The sequence below is a fragment of the Anoplolepis gracilipes genome, chromosome 2 (assembly GCF_047496725.1).
Source record: "Anoplolepis gracilipes chromosome 2, ASM4749672v1, whole genome shotgun sequence".
In the NCBI taxonomy this organism is placed as follows: Eukaryota; Metazoa; Arthropoda; class Insecta; order Hymenoptera; family Formicidae; genus Anoplolepis; species Anoplolepis gracilipes.
This window is the reverse complement of record NC_132971.1, coordinates 16,654,777-16,676,013: the sequence shown is the minus strand read 5'-3', so window position 1 is coordinate 16,676,013 and position 21,237 is coordinate 16,654,777. Positions and strand designations below refer to the sequence as shown.

Below are 21,237 nucleotides of genomic sequence, written 5' to 3'. Positions count from 1 at the left end.
CGAATGTTATTTTGCTGACGCCATACTGCGTACACGACGTGAATCCGAATTGCATTTTAATGAAGCTTGGAAGATTTGGAATTAGAATAAAAAGATATTTCGAATTTTTTGTACTCTCTTTTTTCTCAGGCGAAAACGCGCATTCGTAAAAATTCGTAAAAATAATGTTTGTAGAAAATTTATATAAAGATTATGAAAATAATGTTACTTTATCAGAGATATTATATAATTAATAATGTATTATGAAATTCAAAATTTATAGGATATACTATACGTTAATATTGCTGGAGAAGGCGAGAGAGAAGGAGAAGTGATGAATAGTCGCAAACGAAATGAATGGGCTTTCCGACTTGCCGTTCGTTCTCTCGAGATCATCGAAAATCCGAAAGCTTATCGAGATTTCCAAAGTCCGGCCCGATAGTCGTGGAATTTACATATAGGCGGGAAATTGTAGATTCGCGAGTGACCACGTATCATCTCGCGTGGGTGATACGGGTCGGACGGGGATACGTGCAGCCATTTATACGTTCAAGCTGTGCGCGCTCCGTGCTTCGGTTTTAATCTTCGAAGGGTCGAAAGCAAGGCAAGGAGAGCTCTGTGCCGGGGCCAGCATGAATAAAACATGAAGCGCGAAGCGCCTTCCCTAATTGCGTGGACCGTTTAAATGCTCGACTAAGAGTGCTCCTTTTCGGCGTTATACGTCGAGAGTACCGGTATAGTTATATACGGGTAAGTGTATTCTTCTCAAATTGCAGATTAGGAATCGCTGTGCAGTAACAATCTCGCAGACTCGGCGCAAAGAGCGCCGAAATATATTTCAACGTATAAGAAAGATAACAATTTGTAATATTACGCCGATGAAGGGACGTGTCTGTGTTGTACAGGAGCCTTTTTTTGCTGTTATATAAAATGAGGTACAAATTATAATAAAACGGTGAGTGCGCGAGATGATTATAATAATCTTTCTCGATAATGAGGTATATAAATAGAGCTGTTTACGGTGCTCACATCGAGAAATTGCGTCGCGGATTATCCACAAGGTGCTAATAATCGTGCCTTGCGTTCGTCATTAGCGGAGCATGATAACGCGACTGCATTCTCAATAACTGCGCGTCTGCCTGATCGTCGTTATAATAGCCATAGCTGCTTTCGCGAGATTTACAATCTGCGTGGCGAAAGCGCACCTCTTTATCGTCAACAACCGGCTCGTACCGGATGCAATGGTAGCTGAAGATGGGGCAATGACAAGTCGCAAGCTTCTATAAGCTCTCTATCGTTTGTTTTTAACATAATAAGACTACACGAATGCCAACATATTTCAATTTATAAATTTTTGAACAAGCACGTATATCGAATATCATTAACACACAATGCAGAAAGGTAAATATAATTTTTTTATTAAAATTTTAGTAGGAAAAACTAACTTTGAACGATCTAAAAGAGTTATAATTATAACAGATGCGATTTGGAAAAAGTTTTATTTATGGAATGCTCAACGAATATTTTCGATAAATATTTATAGAGAAAATGATGTTCCGCGAGTTTTTAATAAATATTGGTAAATAATTATTTATATAAAAAGCTGTTGGAATGAATTTTAATTTTCATTCTAGTACTATATCGACGATATTAGCGATATTATCCGATCGGACTGAGATTGCGTAACGTGAGTTTGAAAATGTATTCAACGATGTTGAATATAATATAATATAGAATATCGCTTGATAATGATGCATATTATTAAGGATGCATATCATTAAGGAAAATAAACAAATGAGTTTGCATTATAAAATGATATAAAATAATAATTATATGTATATTGCTATTATATCACTATATTTTATACAAAAATGAATAGTTTTTTAATGTATTATAATGCATTATAAAAAAACATTGTACATATGTATATATGAAAATATAATGCAAGGATACATTTCGAAATAAATATTTTAACCTCTCGGCAAAAATATGATTTTTTAATAGAAATTCCATGCCAAATTACAAAGTTTCGCTATCTAAACTAAATGTAAATGTATGCAAACGCGAATTTGCTTCTACAAAAACACAATATCTCACTTCGCGCGTTATTTCTTTTATATTGTCAAAAATTCGCGATGGTGTTCAAAATACCGGCGCTCTCTCGCATACAAGTTCTATTTATAATAACTTTCCAAGAGTGGCGCGAGGCAAGAGGAAGAATCGAAGTGTGTGGTCCTCATGCGTTCCCCAAAAAAGACGATCCGGTATAATCGTTCCCCCGACGATGGGACACGACGCCGAAGCACCGAAGAACTCCATGTCGTCCGCTCCGCACGACTGACACGGACGAATGGCATTAAATCGAGCGAGGCGAGAGAAGGGCGGCGTGGCAAACTTAAATTTTCCATTGCGTCAACCGCCTCGCGTCCGATTCTCCGGCATTCGCCGGAATTAACGGGCACGTGACAGCGAGACTGCTCGCTCTCCGCACGCGTTAACGTGCCGTTTGCATTATGCAAACCATCGATCGGCAAGATTGACGGACATCTCGTCGCGCCGCGCCGGCGGCGAGTGGCGGAGGACGACGACGATCGATCGAAAAAGATGGAAAATAATTCGCGCGCGATTTCGTACGACAATAGCAGCACCCGTCCCGTCAACCGCGGTCAGAATTTAATTTCGCAGTGAAAAAAAAAAGACTCGCCGTTATTACCGTTTCGACGGCGACGTTGTCGGTCACGGGAAAATTGAATCTGTCACGCGGCGGAATTTTTATCACGCGTTATCGTTACGGATTGAATGATCGTGATGGAGAAACGAAGAGTTATTTTTCAACTTAATGCACATAACACGACGAAGGACGACGATCTTCGACATATAGTCACCTATAAAAGAAATTCTGCACGTTACGCACTAGTTAATTACATTAAAATATTTTAATTGGATATCTCGCGTATTATCAGAATAATTTTATCCGTAATTAAATATTCAGGTCGAGAGAGACTATCGGTGCATTGGCCGGGAACAAATTCGCCGAACGAAATTATTCCTTAGACGTATGCCGCTTTGCATTCATCTCTTAATCACATTTTCTCAATTTCTATTCGTTAAATTCGTCCCAAAAATTTTGCTTTTATAAGACGATAATTTCGTGCTTCACGTGTTATACGTGAAGCTCGAAATCTACGCGCAAAGTTTCCAAACTAGTTCTCTACGGATGCGAATAAATAGTAAAATGCTCCTGTCGTCGAGATATGCTCGGTCTCTTTTGTTGGTAATATAATATTATATATATATATATTCTCGAGTTAAATCGAGTTAATCGCAGCGCGACAATAAACCGACGACTGCCGTATTTTCGCCAGCCGATGTAAGATGAGCGAGTCATATTTTTCGCATAATAAATGTTATTAAAAAGACGATCCCGGAATTTACTAATCTTTACTGATACTTGCTGTCTGTCGCTATTTTTACAAGTTGTGAAGTACATTCTGTAATGTATATCGCAAGACTAAATATCACTGATCTATCTATTTGAAATCGCATATTCAATTATTCTTTAAAAAAAAAAAATATTTCAACTACCTTTATACTTACCAAATGTAATAAAAAATATTGTATAATGTACAAATTTAGATTGTTAATTTAAATATAATAATAGTAAAAAATATATCATTTTTTCAGCTTTTTAAGTATTTTTAAATGTTAATTTGTCTATTAACTACACTTAATAAAATAATTAATTGTTTTCAAGCATACACTGGCTAGTCTTACATTTTGAAATAAGGAAATAAATATCAAACACATTATTTTATTAGCACATTTGTGAAACATCAGCTAGATCGGAAGCTATTTTTAGAGAACTCTTTGTCTGCGATGCTCCAGACGTCTCTATTCCTATCATTCTCTGAAGTTTTGACTCAGTGTGAAAGAGTAGGATCGAAAATGGGATCCACACACACTCACACTTTAGTATCGCTTAACGCGCAAAAGCCAGCCACGACTATAAACGTCTGTCTTTTTTATAACCACCGTGTTGTCTGTGCTTTTCTAAATTATAGTGTATCAAGTAATGACTCTCTCTAAGAGCTATTACGCGAGCCTTTAAAAATTCGCTAACTCGACGCTGGCAAGTTCTTTCCGAAGTAAATATCTTGTATCATGCAGTTTCCTGCCGTTCCTCTATTTAGGAAAATGGTTCGTATCATGTTTCCAGCTGTTTGAGTGTATAGGGTGAAAGCGCATGCATGGAAACAACCATCGATTACCGTCCAAAGGTTTGCTAATATCAACGTATACATTTACAACACGAGAATAATAACAATTAAATATTCCGCTCTCCTGTTGAAAATAAATTCGCAGACTTAATGATATGCATCGATGTAATTAGCACGTATAATCACAGTTTGTCCGGCGGATAAATTAAAACGCGCTCTATATTTTCGTTCCAAACATACAAAATTACACAGCGAAAAGTCGTCCCGTGATTTCTCAGCCCAACGTCCAATTTCTCCAAGCACTCCTATCTCGGCCGTTCTATGTTCCTACTTGGCGTCTTAATTGCACCCATTCTAGAAATGCCGTTGAACGAAAACACGAAGAAAAGGAATGGCGGAAACGTGCGAAAGAACTTGCAGCTGCGCTATTCCTGAAAGGAACGTGTGCGTGTGCCAACAAAATGCAATGTTGCTGTTTCGCGCCGATTATACGTCAAAAATTTTTCACTCGATAATTGGAAAAGACGCGCTCCATTAGCTCTCGCGCGATATGCGTTCTGCGAAAACTATTTATTCTTCCATTTACGGATGATTTATCGCAGTTCACGATGTTGTAAATCAGATTTTCAATTTCGATTGAAATCAACAAAGTTGTATTCGAGGAAAACGAATCTTTCTTCCATATGTCAGAAGCATTTTGCTTTTTCTCGCAAACAAGATTTTTTGGGGAGTGTTTAAAATAATCATCCCGCAATATATAAATTGCGCGAGTGAAACCTGTCCTCTAACATATTTCCGCGCAAGCTTGTCGTGCTCTACGTCAACCTTAATGTAATATTCAAATTATGAACAACTTGTGTGTATTTTATATTCCGAGTGTTTTCATTCCGAGAGATTTTTCTCATGTAACCGACGCGCATCTCCAAACGCGTTGTTTTAATTCACGACGGTGGACGTTTTCAGTATAACGAGAGTCCGTGAAAGCTCGCGAAACACCCGGTTTCGCGTTTTCTATTTTTTTTTCTTCTCTATCTCTTTTTCCCGAGCGCACGCCCTCGACGCCCGATGGTGGTGAGCGAGGAAGAAAAATGCGTCGTAGCCGCGGTAATTCGTATCGGGGCAAAAATGTTCGTCGGCCTATCATCTCGCGGAATTCCGAAGAAAATGACGGGGCAATTCCCTCTCTCTCTCTCTCTCTCTCTCCTGTTTTTTTTTTTTTTTTTTTATCAGACAAGAAAAAGAGAAAGAAAGAGCAGTTGTAAACGTCCGTAGCACTTGGCGCGCCCGAGGCCGGCCTGTATTAAATTAGATGGTGACGTACGCCACGGCCGCGGCCGCGGCCGCGACCACAGGAGAATCCCGGGTGTGGGGACGCAGCGGAGCTCATCAAGACTCGAAGGCCCATTCAGCCGGTCATTGTCTGCGGTAATGGAATGTATTAATATCGGAGAGCCCGCGGGGCCGTCGACTAACGGCTCCATGTATACATATACTATATACCACGACCTGGTGCCTCAACGCGCGCGCACCCGGTTCTCTACAACCGCGGCCTGTTGGACTGGGATACGCGTCCCGTGGGATGGAATATTCGTATAAACCCGCCGCTGTGCACTGCAAACCGCCGGCGAATACCGGGGCCCTATGCATTAATATCTAAACGCGCGAGAGAAGGAGAGACGGAAGAGAGAAATCGAGAAAACGAGCGAGAGTGAGAGAGAAAGAACAAGGGTTGAGGAGCTAGTTTGAAGCACGTACGCCCTGCCAGTTGCATCTCGTATTCATGCGTTGCACCGGCGGCTACCAGAGGCGTTACACGACCAACCCTTTTACCACTGTAGCCCCCATACACAGATGTAATACTCTTTTTAGTCTAGGTATAATACGTCAAAGGTCCTTTTGTGATAATTGCATTAGAGGACGAGAGCCTCTTGCGAGGTATGTCCGCTGAAGGCGATCTCTGTTTTGCGCTACAGCTATTTTGTGAATGTTTGCGAGTTGTGGAAGGAGGTACGAATGAGGCGAAACAGCGAGACAAAATGTAGAGGCGAAATGCAGGTGGAAATTAATTTGAAATGGAATTAATTCTACCGTCGTACTTAATCGTATATTAACTTGCTATAAAGCAAAAAGTTACGTTAAACGTATAGTCGTAATAAAGCTCATATTGTAATATTAATATGTTTGGAAACGTAAAGCAGGGGGTTTTTAAGTTTTCGGGAGCTATTACACAGTGTTGTCGTTGTTATAAATAATTGCGCGCGTAAACAGTACGCGACGGGTCCAATAATGACGTAGAAATTATTAACGCAAAACAGAACGCAACGGCCGGCAAATCCCCGATCGACCATAAATTCGCGTCGAATAATTTTCGTCAGCCGCGCGATTAAAAATAAATTTGTTTTTAAATCGAAGAACAAACCGGCATTTCAGGGGGGAAATCGACAACGATCGGTTTAACAGCTCTATAAATATTCATTTCGCGCGAGCAAGTGCCAAACGAGAAACGATAGCTATCGTATACGCGGATTACTTAATTATACGTTGTTGCTGCGAGAATTTATATTCCCGCAGGCATAGGCGTTAATTTATATAATTTCATAAGCTTTCTCTCTCTCTCTCTCTCTCTCTCTCTCTCTCTCTCTCTTTTTCGCGCGTGGCCACCGTCGTCGGTGATGAATTTTTTCGTTTCACGGTGCGAACGATAAGAGACGTCGACTAATCTCCGTTAGTTGTTAGTCTTCGCGCATATAAGCGGGGGTTAAAGCTATGCCCGTTAGATCAGAAATAATTACGTTCACAGCCGCGTTGCTCTCTTTGTTCGCGCGTAATAACGTCTTTCGCCATAGACTTATTATAAACCTGATATTCCGGATTTTACGTATTAACAAGCCGGGCATTTCGTGAGAGCTTTTGGTATTCATGCACGCGCGCGCGCAGAGGCGTTACAATTAGCCCTTCCACGAAGCGATATATTATTTACCTTGTCAACACAAAATCACCGTTTTGCTTTTAAAACGCAGGTTAAAGCTAAGGGCGGAGGACGATGTTCGAGTATTCATTATTATTATTTTTTTTTTTTTTTTTTTTTTTTTTTTTTTTTTGATAATAAAAACGACACGAAAGCGAAAGTCTTTATCGTCTTTATGAATACATGTTGCGCTTCGAGTGTGATTTACGCGTCACGCGTGCAAAAGACGCGGCCAGGATCTATCTTTTTGCACACGCACATCTACGCAGGTCCTACGATACCGGACGCGTCACAGGTCACAGCTCACAGCTCACAGCTCACAGCAGCCAGATCGCGGCTGCGTCACGCGCAACAGAAGGCGCCGGTAGATATGAGTGATCGATGGCGGCCGGGCAGGCTATCCGAATGAAAAACTGTCGCTTACCGTGCCAGGTGGGGACCGACGTTTCCGGTGTCGAAGCTGGAACTGGCGTTGATATCCGCGTCCGGGATCGCCCCGGACTCCATGCCGAGTGGCGCGATGCATTGGGCTGCAACAAACAAACGTGGCGTCGTCGAGGTTAGCCGGTTTGGAATTTATATTCGCCTCCTGTAGGCGCGCATCGGCATGCATCGCGGCCGGATCATAAACGGCTAAATAACCAGCTAACCGAGATGGATCCACGCGATAGCCGGTTTACGCTCGCGTGTACAGTCGTCCGTGTCGTGCGGGTGGAAGTTACGGTTTAGGGAGGGAGAGGCGGGAAAGGAGAGGGGGTGGCGGGGGGGGGGGACAGTGGGCCGCCTCGACGTTTTCATATCTCTTGGACCGATCTAATTGTTTCATAGATGAACACAGCTGCCTTACGAGGGTCGACTGCCGGGTATATACATACACCGGGGATATCTTTCCGTTGCGCGAGATAGCCTGCGAAATATTTATTACGTCGTTGGTGTATAACGTCGATCGCGCGTATATTCTCGCGGACGACGACGACAAAAAATGACGGCGATAACGCGAAGCAGTGAAGGTGCGCGAATTGCGACAACGTACACGTGACTTTTTTTTTTTTTTTTTTTTTTTTTTTTACGCCGGTCGTAATAAATTGACGGCAGTTTTTAGGTGAGGTCGTCGTCCGCGTGTTCGACTTTTACGGGCTCTTGTGGCTGCTCATTAATGAGAGTCATAAAGCGCTTTATCTTCCTAAGATTTAATATCCGGAAAGAATACTTCCCCCGCGCGCAATCGCGATCGGTCAATCCTCCTAACCCTCCCCCCGCGTGTCTACTTCGACGAGCATCAAACGTCAATGACAGGGTTAAGGACCATCGAAGAAACGATACCGTCTACTTTGCATACATTATTCCGGTCCCTCCAGCGCGCGCATTTTCGAGAGGCGTTCCCGCGATTCGTCCGCTTGTGCAATAAAGTTCGAACAAAGTATGACGTATGTTCGCATTCATATCGTCCGCGTCACGACGGTATCATTATAAACGATAGAAAGTACATTTCGCGTTATTTGTTTTTTAAGCGGCTATTAAACGCCCACGCGTTATCGGCCCTTTGTCTCGGAAACACGGAGAGTATTGGTCGTTCATTCTAGCGGACCGGATGCTCCGTCGCGCGTATTGTGTCAAAGCTGGCAAATTCACAGACGATACGTGTGTACGATGCACACGTCGAGTCCTTGTAATTTGACAAAGGAGCGCATATCGAAGCGTAGCTAATTTGGGCACGATGGCCCGATCGGTCGGGGAGCCGTAAACGTCCGGAACTTGAGTGCATGTTGCAACGGCATCGATTACGGTTTACACGCCAAGTAATGATACCATTACGCGGTACGGAAACTGTTAAAATTTCAAGTAGCTCGGACGACGTATGTATGTACATATGAACAGTATACGTATACCCGACCGACAACAATAATGCCTAATGCCCGGATATCGAGTGCAGATGCAGCACGAACCCCTGTAGGCGGTGTGGGGGGGAGGAGGAGGATGCAGCTTTGTGCCCGGCAAGCATAACGGAAGGAATCCGCGCTAAGCCAACGAACAGAACACGGGCATGTAGGTGGCCATTAATACCGGCAAAAGTTTGCAGTGTTCTTCCGACGATACCACTCTCCTCCCTGCCGCCCCCCTCGTAATTCCGTGCCCGGTCGGCGCCGCCGACCGGAGTGAAATGTGTATTTTGGTCTTACGTTTTAATCCAACGTACTTTATTGCCGAACGGAATCTCTGCGAGAGAGCGGTAGAAACGTCGCGGGGGGTCGTCGACGGCGCTTAAGAATATATAAAGCTCGCAATTTGCACGACACGCAACTTGCCAACGCACGAACTTGCGCGTTCTTACGATCATTTCTCGCTTTAGATTCCGCGTGAGTTTGCAACCGGAATCATTTAACGGCTCTTTGCCATTTGCCTCGGCAACCCTGCGGAGAGATAATCGGAAACGATAACGGAAGCGCAAATCCGGAGGAATATCTATCGCGGGAAGTACAATGTGCTGCTAATGGCACGCCGCGACTTCGCGATTGTAATCGACAGACGGAAAATAGCACACGCCTACGAGTGCGGTGAGTGTCGCATCGAAAACCGGTCGACTGGATTAATCGCCGCTATTATTAACAGAGAATCTCTCCTCGTTATATCGCGATTACGGTGCTCTAATATATGTATGTATTTTCCGTGTCCGTATTTTCTCGGTGGATTTGCGCGCGAGCGTCGATTAGAATCGACGGCGACGGAGGGAAGTCGAGTCGACAAAAGGAGGAAATGCCGATCGGCGCGAGCGCCGACTGGTTGTTATTATTAATGAAGGGCTCCTCACGATATATCGCGATGGGCCGCCCCTAATATATGTCTTCGGATTTCGCGGAGTGCGATAGGGAAAATCGTGTCCCCGCGCTTCGAGCGAGAACGCGAAGAACGAGTTCGAGATCATCGCGACGGGATTGTTGGAACCGACGCGACGCACGGGCTCGCTATTATTATTAATGAAGGTCAGCCGGGTACATCGCGATTTCGTCGTTAATATATGTCTTCGAATTCAGCGGGAGAGAGCAGCGCTTCGAGGGAGAGCGATTCGAATCGATGGTAGGAAAGTAGTCGTGCCAACAAAGGGCGGAAGAGATCCGATCGAGATTCGTGGCGGGCCAACATGGCGAGCTATTATTATTAATGAAGGTTCAGCCGATATACGTACATATCGCGCACCCCCGCCGGAATTCTCACGACCGTCTATCCTTGATAAAGCTCGACCGTTTCGCGACGGAATCCGTTTCCTTTGTCGCCGCGTCCGGTCTAACGAGCTACCATAAGATATCGCGCTCGTAAATCGATCGTGAATAAGGGTTCCTATAAACGCGACACTCTCCGGCGCGAGACGCTGATCTTTCCCTCCATTTAATCCTCGAGACGTCTGACGGGAAGACACTTCGTATGAATCTACCCTTGAAGGATATCCGGTAAAAGACAGTTAGGACTCGAAAAAAAACATCGTCGGTTATTTCCCAACTATTGGCGCCAAGATAAATTACGAGGAAAGGGAGGAAATCACTAAGAATGTTTGGAAAGGCGCAATTATTAAGTGTTTCGTTATCGCGACTACGAGGCGATTTTTCTTCCATGTCCGGAAATCTATTTCTATTAAGTTGCTTCTCGTGAACAGAGAGCTTCGCGGAACAAGACGATTACTTATTATTAATATGATAAAATGAGATACTCTATACTAGCTCGGAAGGGGAAATTTTCTTTATGCGATATAATCTCGTCGATTTATAAATCTGCTCTTTTACATTATTATATTATATATATTATATTATATTATATATGTATTTAAGCCGATTATAGTATTAGTTAAAAATTACAATAACACTGATCACAAATGTACCAAGTATCACGATTCGAATAAATACCTTTGAAAATAAAAGGTAATGCTATTAGAATGAAATTAAATGTGACAATGATATTATTAAGTAATAATTTTTTGTTATTTATCAAATTTTTTTCTGTAAAGAATGTATTATTTCTAATAAACTCCACAAGATGTTACAATGTAACTATTCATGCACATTTTACATCGTATCAATTTACCTACTTTATTTACCATTCTGTTATATATTTTGTCCATGAAAAAATATTACCAATTCTATTATGATTGTAATATCAGACTTTTATAAGCGGTATTAAAAATTATTTGTATCGAAATAGAGTATATATGTTTAAAATATACAAACACATTATCTCTAAACAAAGCACAAAGATTATATTGTACTAAATCTTCTGGAACCTATATTAAATACACATTTACGATAATCATTTCTTATCGAGATGAAAATGTTGAAGCTCCGCCTACTTCGAAGAGCCACGAGACATCGCTAAATATAGGTGTACGCGACTCGAATGATAAGACGCAGCGTCTTCAGATACATAAGATACCTAATGACCACGGTCAAAGCCGATCCCGGATCGAAAGTTCGTCGACTGCGACGGCGTAAGTTCTGTAAGGGATGGGAGAGGAGGGTAGCCGCGCAACCTCCGCGTCGTTAATAACTTATAAACGAAACAACTTGTGTGCGCGCGGCACGGGCCAAAGAGCTATAGCCACAAAGTTTCACGACGCAAAGCGACGGGTACTATAAGCGGCATGCGGATCAGAGCTTAGGAGCTACTTACAGAGGTCCACGCCATGGTAAGCGGGGGCGAGCGCGAGCAAAACGATGAAAAGGTGGACGGCAGGTGGCGCCCTTCTGGCGAGGAAATCCAAGCTTTTCACCATAGCCCCCCGTTTCCTGCGAGGGCTTCACCCTCGCCCTTTCCTCACCGAGATTCCCGCCGTGCCATTTCTGCCTCGTCAACCTGAAACAAGGAAAAAGCGCAATCGCGTTATTTCATGCCTGACAATTGTCGAGCTGGGAAGACGGGAAGACGCTCCGACAAAGCGGGTCGTTTTGTTGACTGCTCCCGGAAAATGAGTTCGCCTTGGTGGAGAAATGATGCGCGTAGTTATCGCGGGAGTGAGTGCCACCTAAATGTTGACAACATTCTCATGACTATCGCAGCGTATATTTGAAAATTGTCATTCGTTGTGTTCAAGAGTGATATACGGTCACGATGCAAGGATATTTCTTTTACAAATTTTACTGCAAAACTATTTTTTGCATTATGCAGTTGTCTCTTTTTATATGAGACCTTTCAAATATTATTATTACTAATAAATATCGAATCTTTGGATAGGTGCATTTGACTAAATAATTTTTCTCTTAAAATGTTTTATTAATCAAATAAAGAATGTAAAAAATTGAGAAGGAGTAGGATTAATTAGAATCAAGCGCAGTAAATAAATACACTTGTATTGTGTGAAATTTCTCTACAAAGGTAAATTACATACTCCTTGTATTGAAGATGATCAAAGGGAGAAAGTTCATTATTATTAAAAAGGATTTTTACACACAATATAAGTGCATTTATTTACTGCGCTTGACTATCTTATTAGCTCTATTTCTTCTCGATTTTTTTTATTAAATCAAAATTCTGTAGAGAATAACGCGCAAATCATATTATAATGTCACGTAGATCTAAAAATAAGTATAATTTTTAATCAGTTTTATGCATCGTGGAATCGTTTCCTTTCTGTAGAAATTGAAGACAAAGTTAGACTTTCTGCGACGCATGTCATGCACCTTCCAGGAAGGAATGACACGAGAATGCACGCGTGTTAGCTGTACGTAAATATGTTTGAAGAGGCAGATGATTTTTAACTCGAGAATATTTCACGATTAGAGATCGAGCTTGAAAGAGGCATCTAGAGGCGATCGAGAGTCGGGCGATAATAACTTCTTATTGGCTTACGAGCCTATCAGCCGATAATGCGTTTCTCCCACTTTGTGCAACTCCGGTCAGATGTACACGTCAGATGTATATACGGTACTTTGTGTAACTCGCGGCTCTCTCTCCATCTCTCGGTGAGCAAGGTGTTTCAAGTTTGATGGAGTATTCGCTAGTAATTGCGCCGACGGTGAATAAGTAATGGCGAGAACGGTAGTAAGAAGTCGTTCGGTCGTAGGCCTCGCGTGCTCCGCATTAAAGATACATGCCGTAAGCTTATAGTCGCGACGGTGTAAAATCTCTTCTACGACGCGCGCCCTGTCGCCGTCGTTTCTCTCTCTTATCGTAGGAAGAAGAACCGGTAAGAGCATCGAGCGCGCGCCTCTCCACTTGCAAAATCCTTCACAGCTGTTTGATCGTAGGACGCTTATTGTAGGTCTTATTTGACTTCGAAACGAGTGGCATGATGTATATTACGCTTGCTGACTTTGGAAGCAACATATGAATGACGATCCTATCAGTAGGTTTATTTTCCATAATCGAGTGATTGAATATTTATGAAGTGAACGAATCGCGTTCGTGTATTTTTCGCGCATAGAAATTAACCATTCTATGTTACGAAGATGATAATTAAATCATGCCGGAGAAATATTTTTTTATTTTAGGCGAATAATTTTTCTCGTGCTCTTATATACACAAAAATGTTTGTCTAATATTAATGATATATAGAAGAACAATGACAATATTACTGACTGTGAGATTAAAATACGGTAAGAAAAAAATTATTTGATCTATTTGCCGAAGAGAATTTATTTAAGAAGAATTGGTAACAGAAGAATTAAATAAAGCGTACATAGCAAAGTTTCAGGAGGATTATCACAACGTTTAATTAAACGTAACGACATACAATAAGGTTCGCGTTGACTAGCAAAACATCGTTGCTACAACGAAATGCTCCGTCTCTCGCGTAAACATTTAATCTTCCTAAGCACCAAGTATTAAATTAAAAATTATCGGAAAAACAGTATTGTTTATACGTCAAGCCGCTATAAAAGCTTTATCTCCTCATTGTATTCATGAGGGACTTAACGCCCGCGATGCGCTTCGTCGAAATCAATTCCCCGGGACACGCGGTAAGCACTCCGACGGCCACAAAATTATTCATCGATTGTTTTCTTTTCATCTCGCAGACTACAGAGGGGACAGATTATCGCGCGATCGTTTCAACACGCAGGTGCCACTTTTCTCGTCATCGCCGTCCTTTTGGATGGCCGGCCAGCGTCGTCTATCAGGAGGGAGACGTGGAGACGAGAGGATTTCGCAATTATTATGCCGTCGACGCGCTGCGAAGGAGATTCCGTTTACGATCGGTATCGTTTATGATACACACGTATACATATCTGTCTATATATGTATCTATCCTATATTTATCTATACTCACACCAACAGCTTGCGCGCAAAACAACGTGCGTTTATACACGTGCGCATGTATAGAAGCTCGTTTAAGCCGCGATGTAAGCCACGGAGGCTTCCCATGATATCCTAGTTCAACGTCGAATCTCTTCGTTTGCATAGGAATGAGTTTATGCAGATTAATACACGCGAGACGTCCGTGTAGGGAACGCCACGTGGGATGTAGCACGGCACCTACACACAAAGCTGCGAGTGTACATGTATATTTTATTGGCGGTATCGCGCTTACGGATTTCCGATCGCGCAGACGCGCCACACGCGTCGCGAGAGTGCCCGCTACTCGCCATTTGTGAGTTCCTCTATATCTATCTTATCGATTTGATTTCATTTATATAATTTGATCTCATTTATATCTAAATGATATACGAATCGATACGAATCGCTGTAATAGAATGTTTTACATTGCTAAGCTGATTTCCGATATACGCAATTTAATAATTAAGAGTTTCTGAATGTTTGGTAACTTCTTCCATCCGTAATTAATTTGATATTATTTATAAGCTGGTTGTCAGCTGGTTTTCATCGAAGAGTAATATTGGATGTTCCTGGTATAATTTAATACGCGTTAAGACGCTATGAATGGTATGTTATTTAATTACAATCTACGTGAAACAATATCACTTGCATAACGCACAATATAGAAAAGTTAGTAATATAATATGATTGCATTAGCAAATAACACATGTTAGTTTTACAAGATACATTTGCCCTTTTCCTGTGTGAATTCCGAAAGAAATCGCTCTCGACAAATCGTCGAGTTGACCTTAATTGCGCGGAAGCCGAGGAGAAACGATGTCGGCGACGCGGAGGCGAAGTCCTCCGTACAAAACGAAGCCAATGAATTTAGTAATCCGCTCTGACGGTCGAGTCGTTGTCCAGAACGAGACTGGGATAGCGGAGAACAAGGTACACACACACGGGGGGAACAGCAGAATATCTCGCTGGAAAAGCGATCCTTATCGGTCGTAAAAACACATATGCACCGACTCTCGTGGAGAGATACGAGCTAACCGCGAACGTAACTACGCCCGAAACGAATGGAACGTTAATGTCAGTTAATTATCTGTAAAACGTTCGGGAAAGGGAAGATTTGTTTTCGAGCGCGATCGTTTGTAAGGCGTGGGCGAGGCAGACACGCTCGTGAAATCACGGGACAGGCGCGCATCTCCCTTTGGTTTCGTCGAGAGGAAAAAATGCCGCCTGTTTACGGATTCCGGGAGACTGTGTGTATCTCCTGGAAGACTTGTCATCGAGTCAGATGAATCGAAAGATTATAACGAGACGATCCTGTTAGGCGACCCTTTGTCAGCCCGACTAAAAACATCGAGTTTTTTTATCTATTAAATATACGTTAATAGTATACGTTAATAGTATTAATCACGACGAATAGTACTATTATAGTCGATAGAGATAATTAATATATTAATTCAGCTGGTATTTCGCAGAAATTTGCTTGCTCTTCTGCTTTGTAATTTCGAAATGATACATTATCTCTGTGTGATTTTAATGTTTTATGCATTTATAAAACTATAATCGATTGATTTATCACGCGTGAACATTCGCGACATGATGGTTATTTCCCATGTATCAAATATGAAAACCGCAAATCTAGGAAAATAGCGTATGATGCCAAGAGCAAAATTTATGAATTAATCTCACAATCAGCCATGATCCTCGTATCGTGTTCGAAGACACGTTTCGATGATTCGGATCCATTCTGGTTAGGATTTGGTATATTCTTAGCTCAACAGGTCGGAATCAATAGAATATCTGCGCAAACACAATTCCTGCGTTTTGTATTTCTCTCATATATTGTGGGCATATTGTGCATTATACTTAATAAATTTTATTTAGCTTATTTACTACATAATTTATCGAAAAATAAATTCTTTTATACAAATTTACTTGTACAGTATAATCTTTTGCAGTCATTCAATTTCTATAGAAAAATAAATCGTTGATCTTGCTTGTGACACTGAATAGCAAAACTTTATGCATTATTATTTTTTGAAAACAGTATACTATATATGTTTTAAAAAACACGTTAAGAATAGCTGTCTTATAATTAATAATACATGAGACAATACGTGCTGTAGAGAGCAAGAACGCTAGACAAAATAAAATAAAGTAAGATAACGTTAAGACGATATAATATATAATTCGGTAATCTTACATATACAAATGAGAAAAATTTTGTTACAATACAGCAGAAATAAAAAATAAAACCAAAATAAATTGTAATTTAAAACGTTAAAAGTAAACGCGAACGTTTCTAGCTTCTTTTTGAGCCTTCTTCAGCGCAATAATTTGATCGCAATAGGTCGTAAATATAAAATTTTCGGATTGAATTACAAAATTAAGACTGGCAATAACGGAACGCAGTACAACAATGTTCGGGTCAAAGTAGCGATAAAATACAAGCAATTAATGTTGTCAATACGTAAAATTCGTATTGTCTCATGTATTATTATATATGTTTTATTTAATTGACAAGAAGCAAGAGGCGCGCTTGGAGGTTTATAAATTTGTCATGCAGGATATTTAATTTCGCTCTACTTCTTCCGCTTTGTTGAATTTAGTTCCTCACAAGTGAGGGGTGTACTAAAGTACAAGAAATCTTTTCTGTGTGTTCATCGTTCCTCATCGACAGACGTTGCGGATAAGATAACCCGGAATTATAGAGGGCTTTATTCGAGGATCGTCTATCACACGACGTTTAGATTTATGGCGCTGTATGTAGTAACCGGTCGACTTTCCATTTATCAGAACAGCGGTACCTGTAGCATTTCGGGCGCGATAGCTGTGCGAAACAGCCGCAAACTTCGATCCCGCGAACAAATGGACGAAGTCTCGCGAAAGAAACGGACGGATGGAAAAATCACAATGGGAGGTAGCGTCGGATGCCCAAGCATTCCCTTCCTATTGTCCGTTGACTCGTGAAAAATGCACGCTGATTTTCCGTAACAATGCTGACGAAAGGAGGATTTTACTGATCGCGCAACTAGGAGACGGTGAGGCGTTTTTGCCGCGTTCGAGATGATATTCCAACTGTACAGATAGTACAATGCCTAATGTATTACGCGTATAATAATCCGAAAGTGTGTTTGCTCCAAGATAATAACTGTTATTAACATTTATGTGACTTTTCTAAAATATGTTATATTATATATTCTAGTCCTTTCCATTGTTTTTATAAAACATTTTATAGCCACGATTTTTTTTTCTTTTTACTCTTTATTTGAAAAAAAAACCATGAAGTATTCTTAAAAAAATATCTCGGTAATTTAAACAGATACATTTCTCGAAAAGACGTGATGAAAAGTACAATGGTCAAGCGTCTGTTCTATGGTTAAGAGCGGATATTCATGGCTTTGATTTGTGTGACATAGTTGTTCTAACGTGGGACCACTCAATGTCCCTTGAGTACTCCCAGAAGAGGAGCTAGATGTTCATCGGAGAGAAGATTCGTCATGGTTTTCACCGGACTATTCTGTCGTTCTAGAACGTTTCTTTTTATCTTTCCTGTTGTGGCTCTCCAGAGATTTTTGTTTATAAAAATACTATAGTAAAGTTGTCCAATAAATCTTTTGACCGTCTGAGCAATACGTTCTTTGTACATCGTGTTACAAATTGTATATCAAAAGTTGAACTATGAAATTTTGTGGTATTCTCTTTTTGGGATTATTTTATTGATATTACATACATTATATGTATATATAACTTATATAAAAGAGAACTCTCATGTACAGATTTCGACTTATTTCGACATGATGATATTTTTTTTATAGTAATGCAATTATATGTTATAATTTTGTGATGAGTTTTCACATTTGACAAATACAATATTTCCTTGGAGATAATTGACTGCACGACAAGGAATTTGTTGCATAACTTTTAAATAACGATTTAGCGTATTCTCACGTTGCGTAGTCCAAATTCTTTGAAAAGTCGAGATCTATCAAACATAGACCTGTTCCCGTCACACGCCATTCAGGATCGTGTCCGATCGCGTAGCGGAGAACAATAGCGTAGGATGATCCAGCACCTTTATAGTTCGAGTCGGATCATAATCAGCACTTAAGCCGAGTACTTTCTTGACGGAATGAAGGAGGCAGGTCCGTTCCTCATTGTGCTCGTAAACGATTTTATTTGACCCTCGGATTACCCGGTTGAAAAGGAAAGGCGCGCGCAAACACTCGAGAGGACTGTTTAGACGTGCTAGGGGCTGCCATTAAAGTCCATTATTGTAGTTACGAGGAAAGGATTGGTCGTTGGAGAAGCATCTTACCGGATGATATAGCCGGACTTGTAAAAAGTACGCACGCGGAGAGGGTCAATATTTTCTCGGACTGAATAGCGCGCGTTTGTCTCCGTCTAGACACCTCTTGTGTCGGCGCGAGAATATTACACGTTTTTGTTACGCGACGATTATTTAAGTATCGTCGCATCTCGCATCAAAGAGGAGCATTATACGTAAATGCCACCCTGAACGGCGCGTCTGTCACAGATTGATCTGTGGCTTAATCGACCTCATAATTAAATCAGCCCGAGAATCGCGATGCATTTCTTCTACTACCATCAGCGCGATCGCGCTGTCACCAATGATATTTGAGCGATCGATCATCGGTATAAAGAAAATGCATTTGCATAACTATACGACTGCGCCGGCAATGACATCGGCATTTGTTCATCTTGGTCCTCTAATCTCGCGCTTTAAACGAGTCGTTAGTCTTCCTTATACACACGTCGTCCAAGAAATGCATGCTGAGTCATTCGGCTGACATAGTGAAAAGGCGGACACAAAAGCGAGGTACAATCACAGTTGGGACATTTCCAAATGTAATTACCTATACGCCCGCTGAATTACGCGCTCCGGCCCGCATTCCTGGTACGATCTTTACTATCGTTCGTCGCGCGTTTAATTAAGCTGCCCCGATAATTTCCCTCAAATATTTAGAAGGCGAGTGTTTAATACACGAACATTAATATACGAACGCGGAAACGTTCCAATTATTACATCCTGTTACAAAGTTCAATCGTGAAACGCAATATCGCGTAGTTGCGTTATATGTTATATGTTATATGTACGTACTATGTTAACAGACGCCAACTGCGTGCTCGCTTTCATGCACGATTAGTAAACAAATTGACGTTTATTCAAATTAATATAATTCGCTTCCACTCCATAACACACGTTAGAGCTACAACACGTATGCGCTTACAATATCGTTTTCATGTTCTGGGCTTTCACGTCCCTAATCCTAATAATATCAAGGGAGAGAGTACTTCAATGTATGTATGTAATTGAATTATATTATATTATGTTTATTCTGGATAATCTCAAATTATAAAAAGATAGTTATTACTGAAAACGCCTCTATGCAGCTATGTACTTTGAGTACTTTGGTTTGCTTGTTTGAGACTATATAAAAGTATAAAATCCAACATTTTCTTTTTTAATATAATGTAAGTTACGTTAATGGATTTCGCGCGCGATCGCCACTTTTCTATCGCTACCGTAATATACGATGCATAAAATATGTTACTAGAGTTAATAGCCAACATTTTTCAATGTCACGCGTTAAGAGACGCCTAAAAGTCGATAATTCTGTTACCGTCAATCAGTCTGTACGTTTCTTAACGTACGGGTTACGTACACAATCGTGCTTAATTAATCACTTTTCTATGGATGTATTAACCGGCTGGATGCTTTATAAAGCTATACTCTCGATACACGTTTCGCCTCTATACCTGCAGATATTCACGGGAGTGCTTATTGGTCGTTAATGTGATTTATCATTACGAGATGAACGTGTGATAATGACGAGCAGATGGAAAATGATCGTTTAAACGTATACAGTATGCATGCGTGATCCTTCTTGTCTACTCTTACGTAAAAAATATAATTGTTACCGAGTTGATAACATTTCACCGATGTATAAAATAATGGAAACTATTATTCCACAAAAATAAAATAAAAAGTTTTTGTTTTTGTTACTATAAAGAATTCATCTCCAATTATTCTAAAAAATATGCCGTCAAAAATATTTACTAGTGGTTTTGAGACATCCTGTGTACAGGGAGAGAGGAAGAATATTCACGTACATGCGCATACACCTATCGATTTCGTTATTATTTACAAAAACGAACGTAATGCAAATAAATGGATTTTCGATGAACGGGGTGAGCCGAAAAGTGCATACACCGCGAATCGATGCGCCGCGGGGGACACAAAGGCGGGTGGAAAACCGAATCGATGCACATATATGGATGCGCCGCTTATGCATCTATGCACATACAGAGTGTCCCGGAACTGTCACTACATTTTCATCTAGTTGTTCTTGAACGCGTCAAATTATTATTAATAAAAATATGAAATTTTTCGACGACAAAGTAAAAGATCAAAACATAAAATTATTAAATAAAGAAAGCTTTAAGATATAGTGTTAATTTATTACTACTGTTATGTGGTGTTACTAATTACTAAAATTTAAAAAAATGTAAAGTAACTTTTTACATTCTGAAATGTGATATTAAATTAAAATTGACTCGCGCGAGATATCTGAAAAATATTTCATTCGTTGGCATCAAAAGCTAATCTTTATTTGCTTATGATACCTATTAATTTCTTGATAATATAGAAACAATTCTATTTTATTTTCTAGCGTCTATTATCGAAAGCAGCGAGACACCCTGTATACGAATCCATCCCTATGTACACGTATCGCTACCTTTTGCAATAAAATACAGTGAACGCACGTAAAATGCCGATGCGTCCGAGCGCAGCAAAGA

At 40.7% G+C, this 21,237-nt stretch overlaps 1 protein-coding gene across 9 annotated transcripts in view; it reads right to left on the bottom strand.

Annotated features, from left to right (window-relative positions):
• The window catches only part of LOC140675071 (discoidin domain-containing receptor 2), a 141,588-nt gene that overhangs the window by 60,292 nt on the left and 60,059 nt on the right, over positions 1 to 21,237 (bottom strand). For all 9 annotated transcript variants that reach the window (XM_072909103.1, XM_072909172.1, XM_072909156.1 and 6 more), the window contains 2 exons: positions 11,821 to 12,003; positions 7,589 to 7,694 (listed from right to left, as the gene is read on the bottom strand). In XM_072909103.1, coding sequence (XP_072765204.1) covers positions 7,589 to 7,694; positions 11,821 to 11,923 — 209 coding nt within the window. In that variant the 5' untranslated portion in view covers positions 11,924 to 12,003. The remainder of the gene's footprint in view (positions 1 to 7,588; positions 7,695 to 11,820; positions 12,004 to 21,237) is intronic.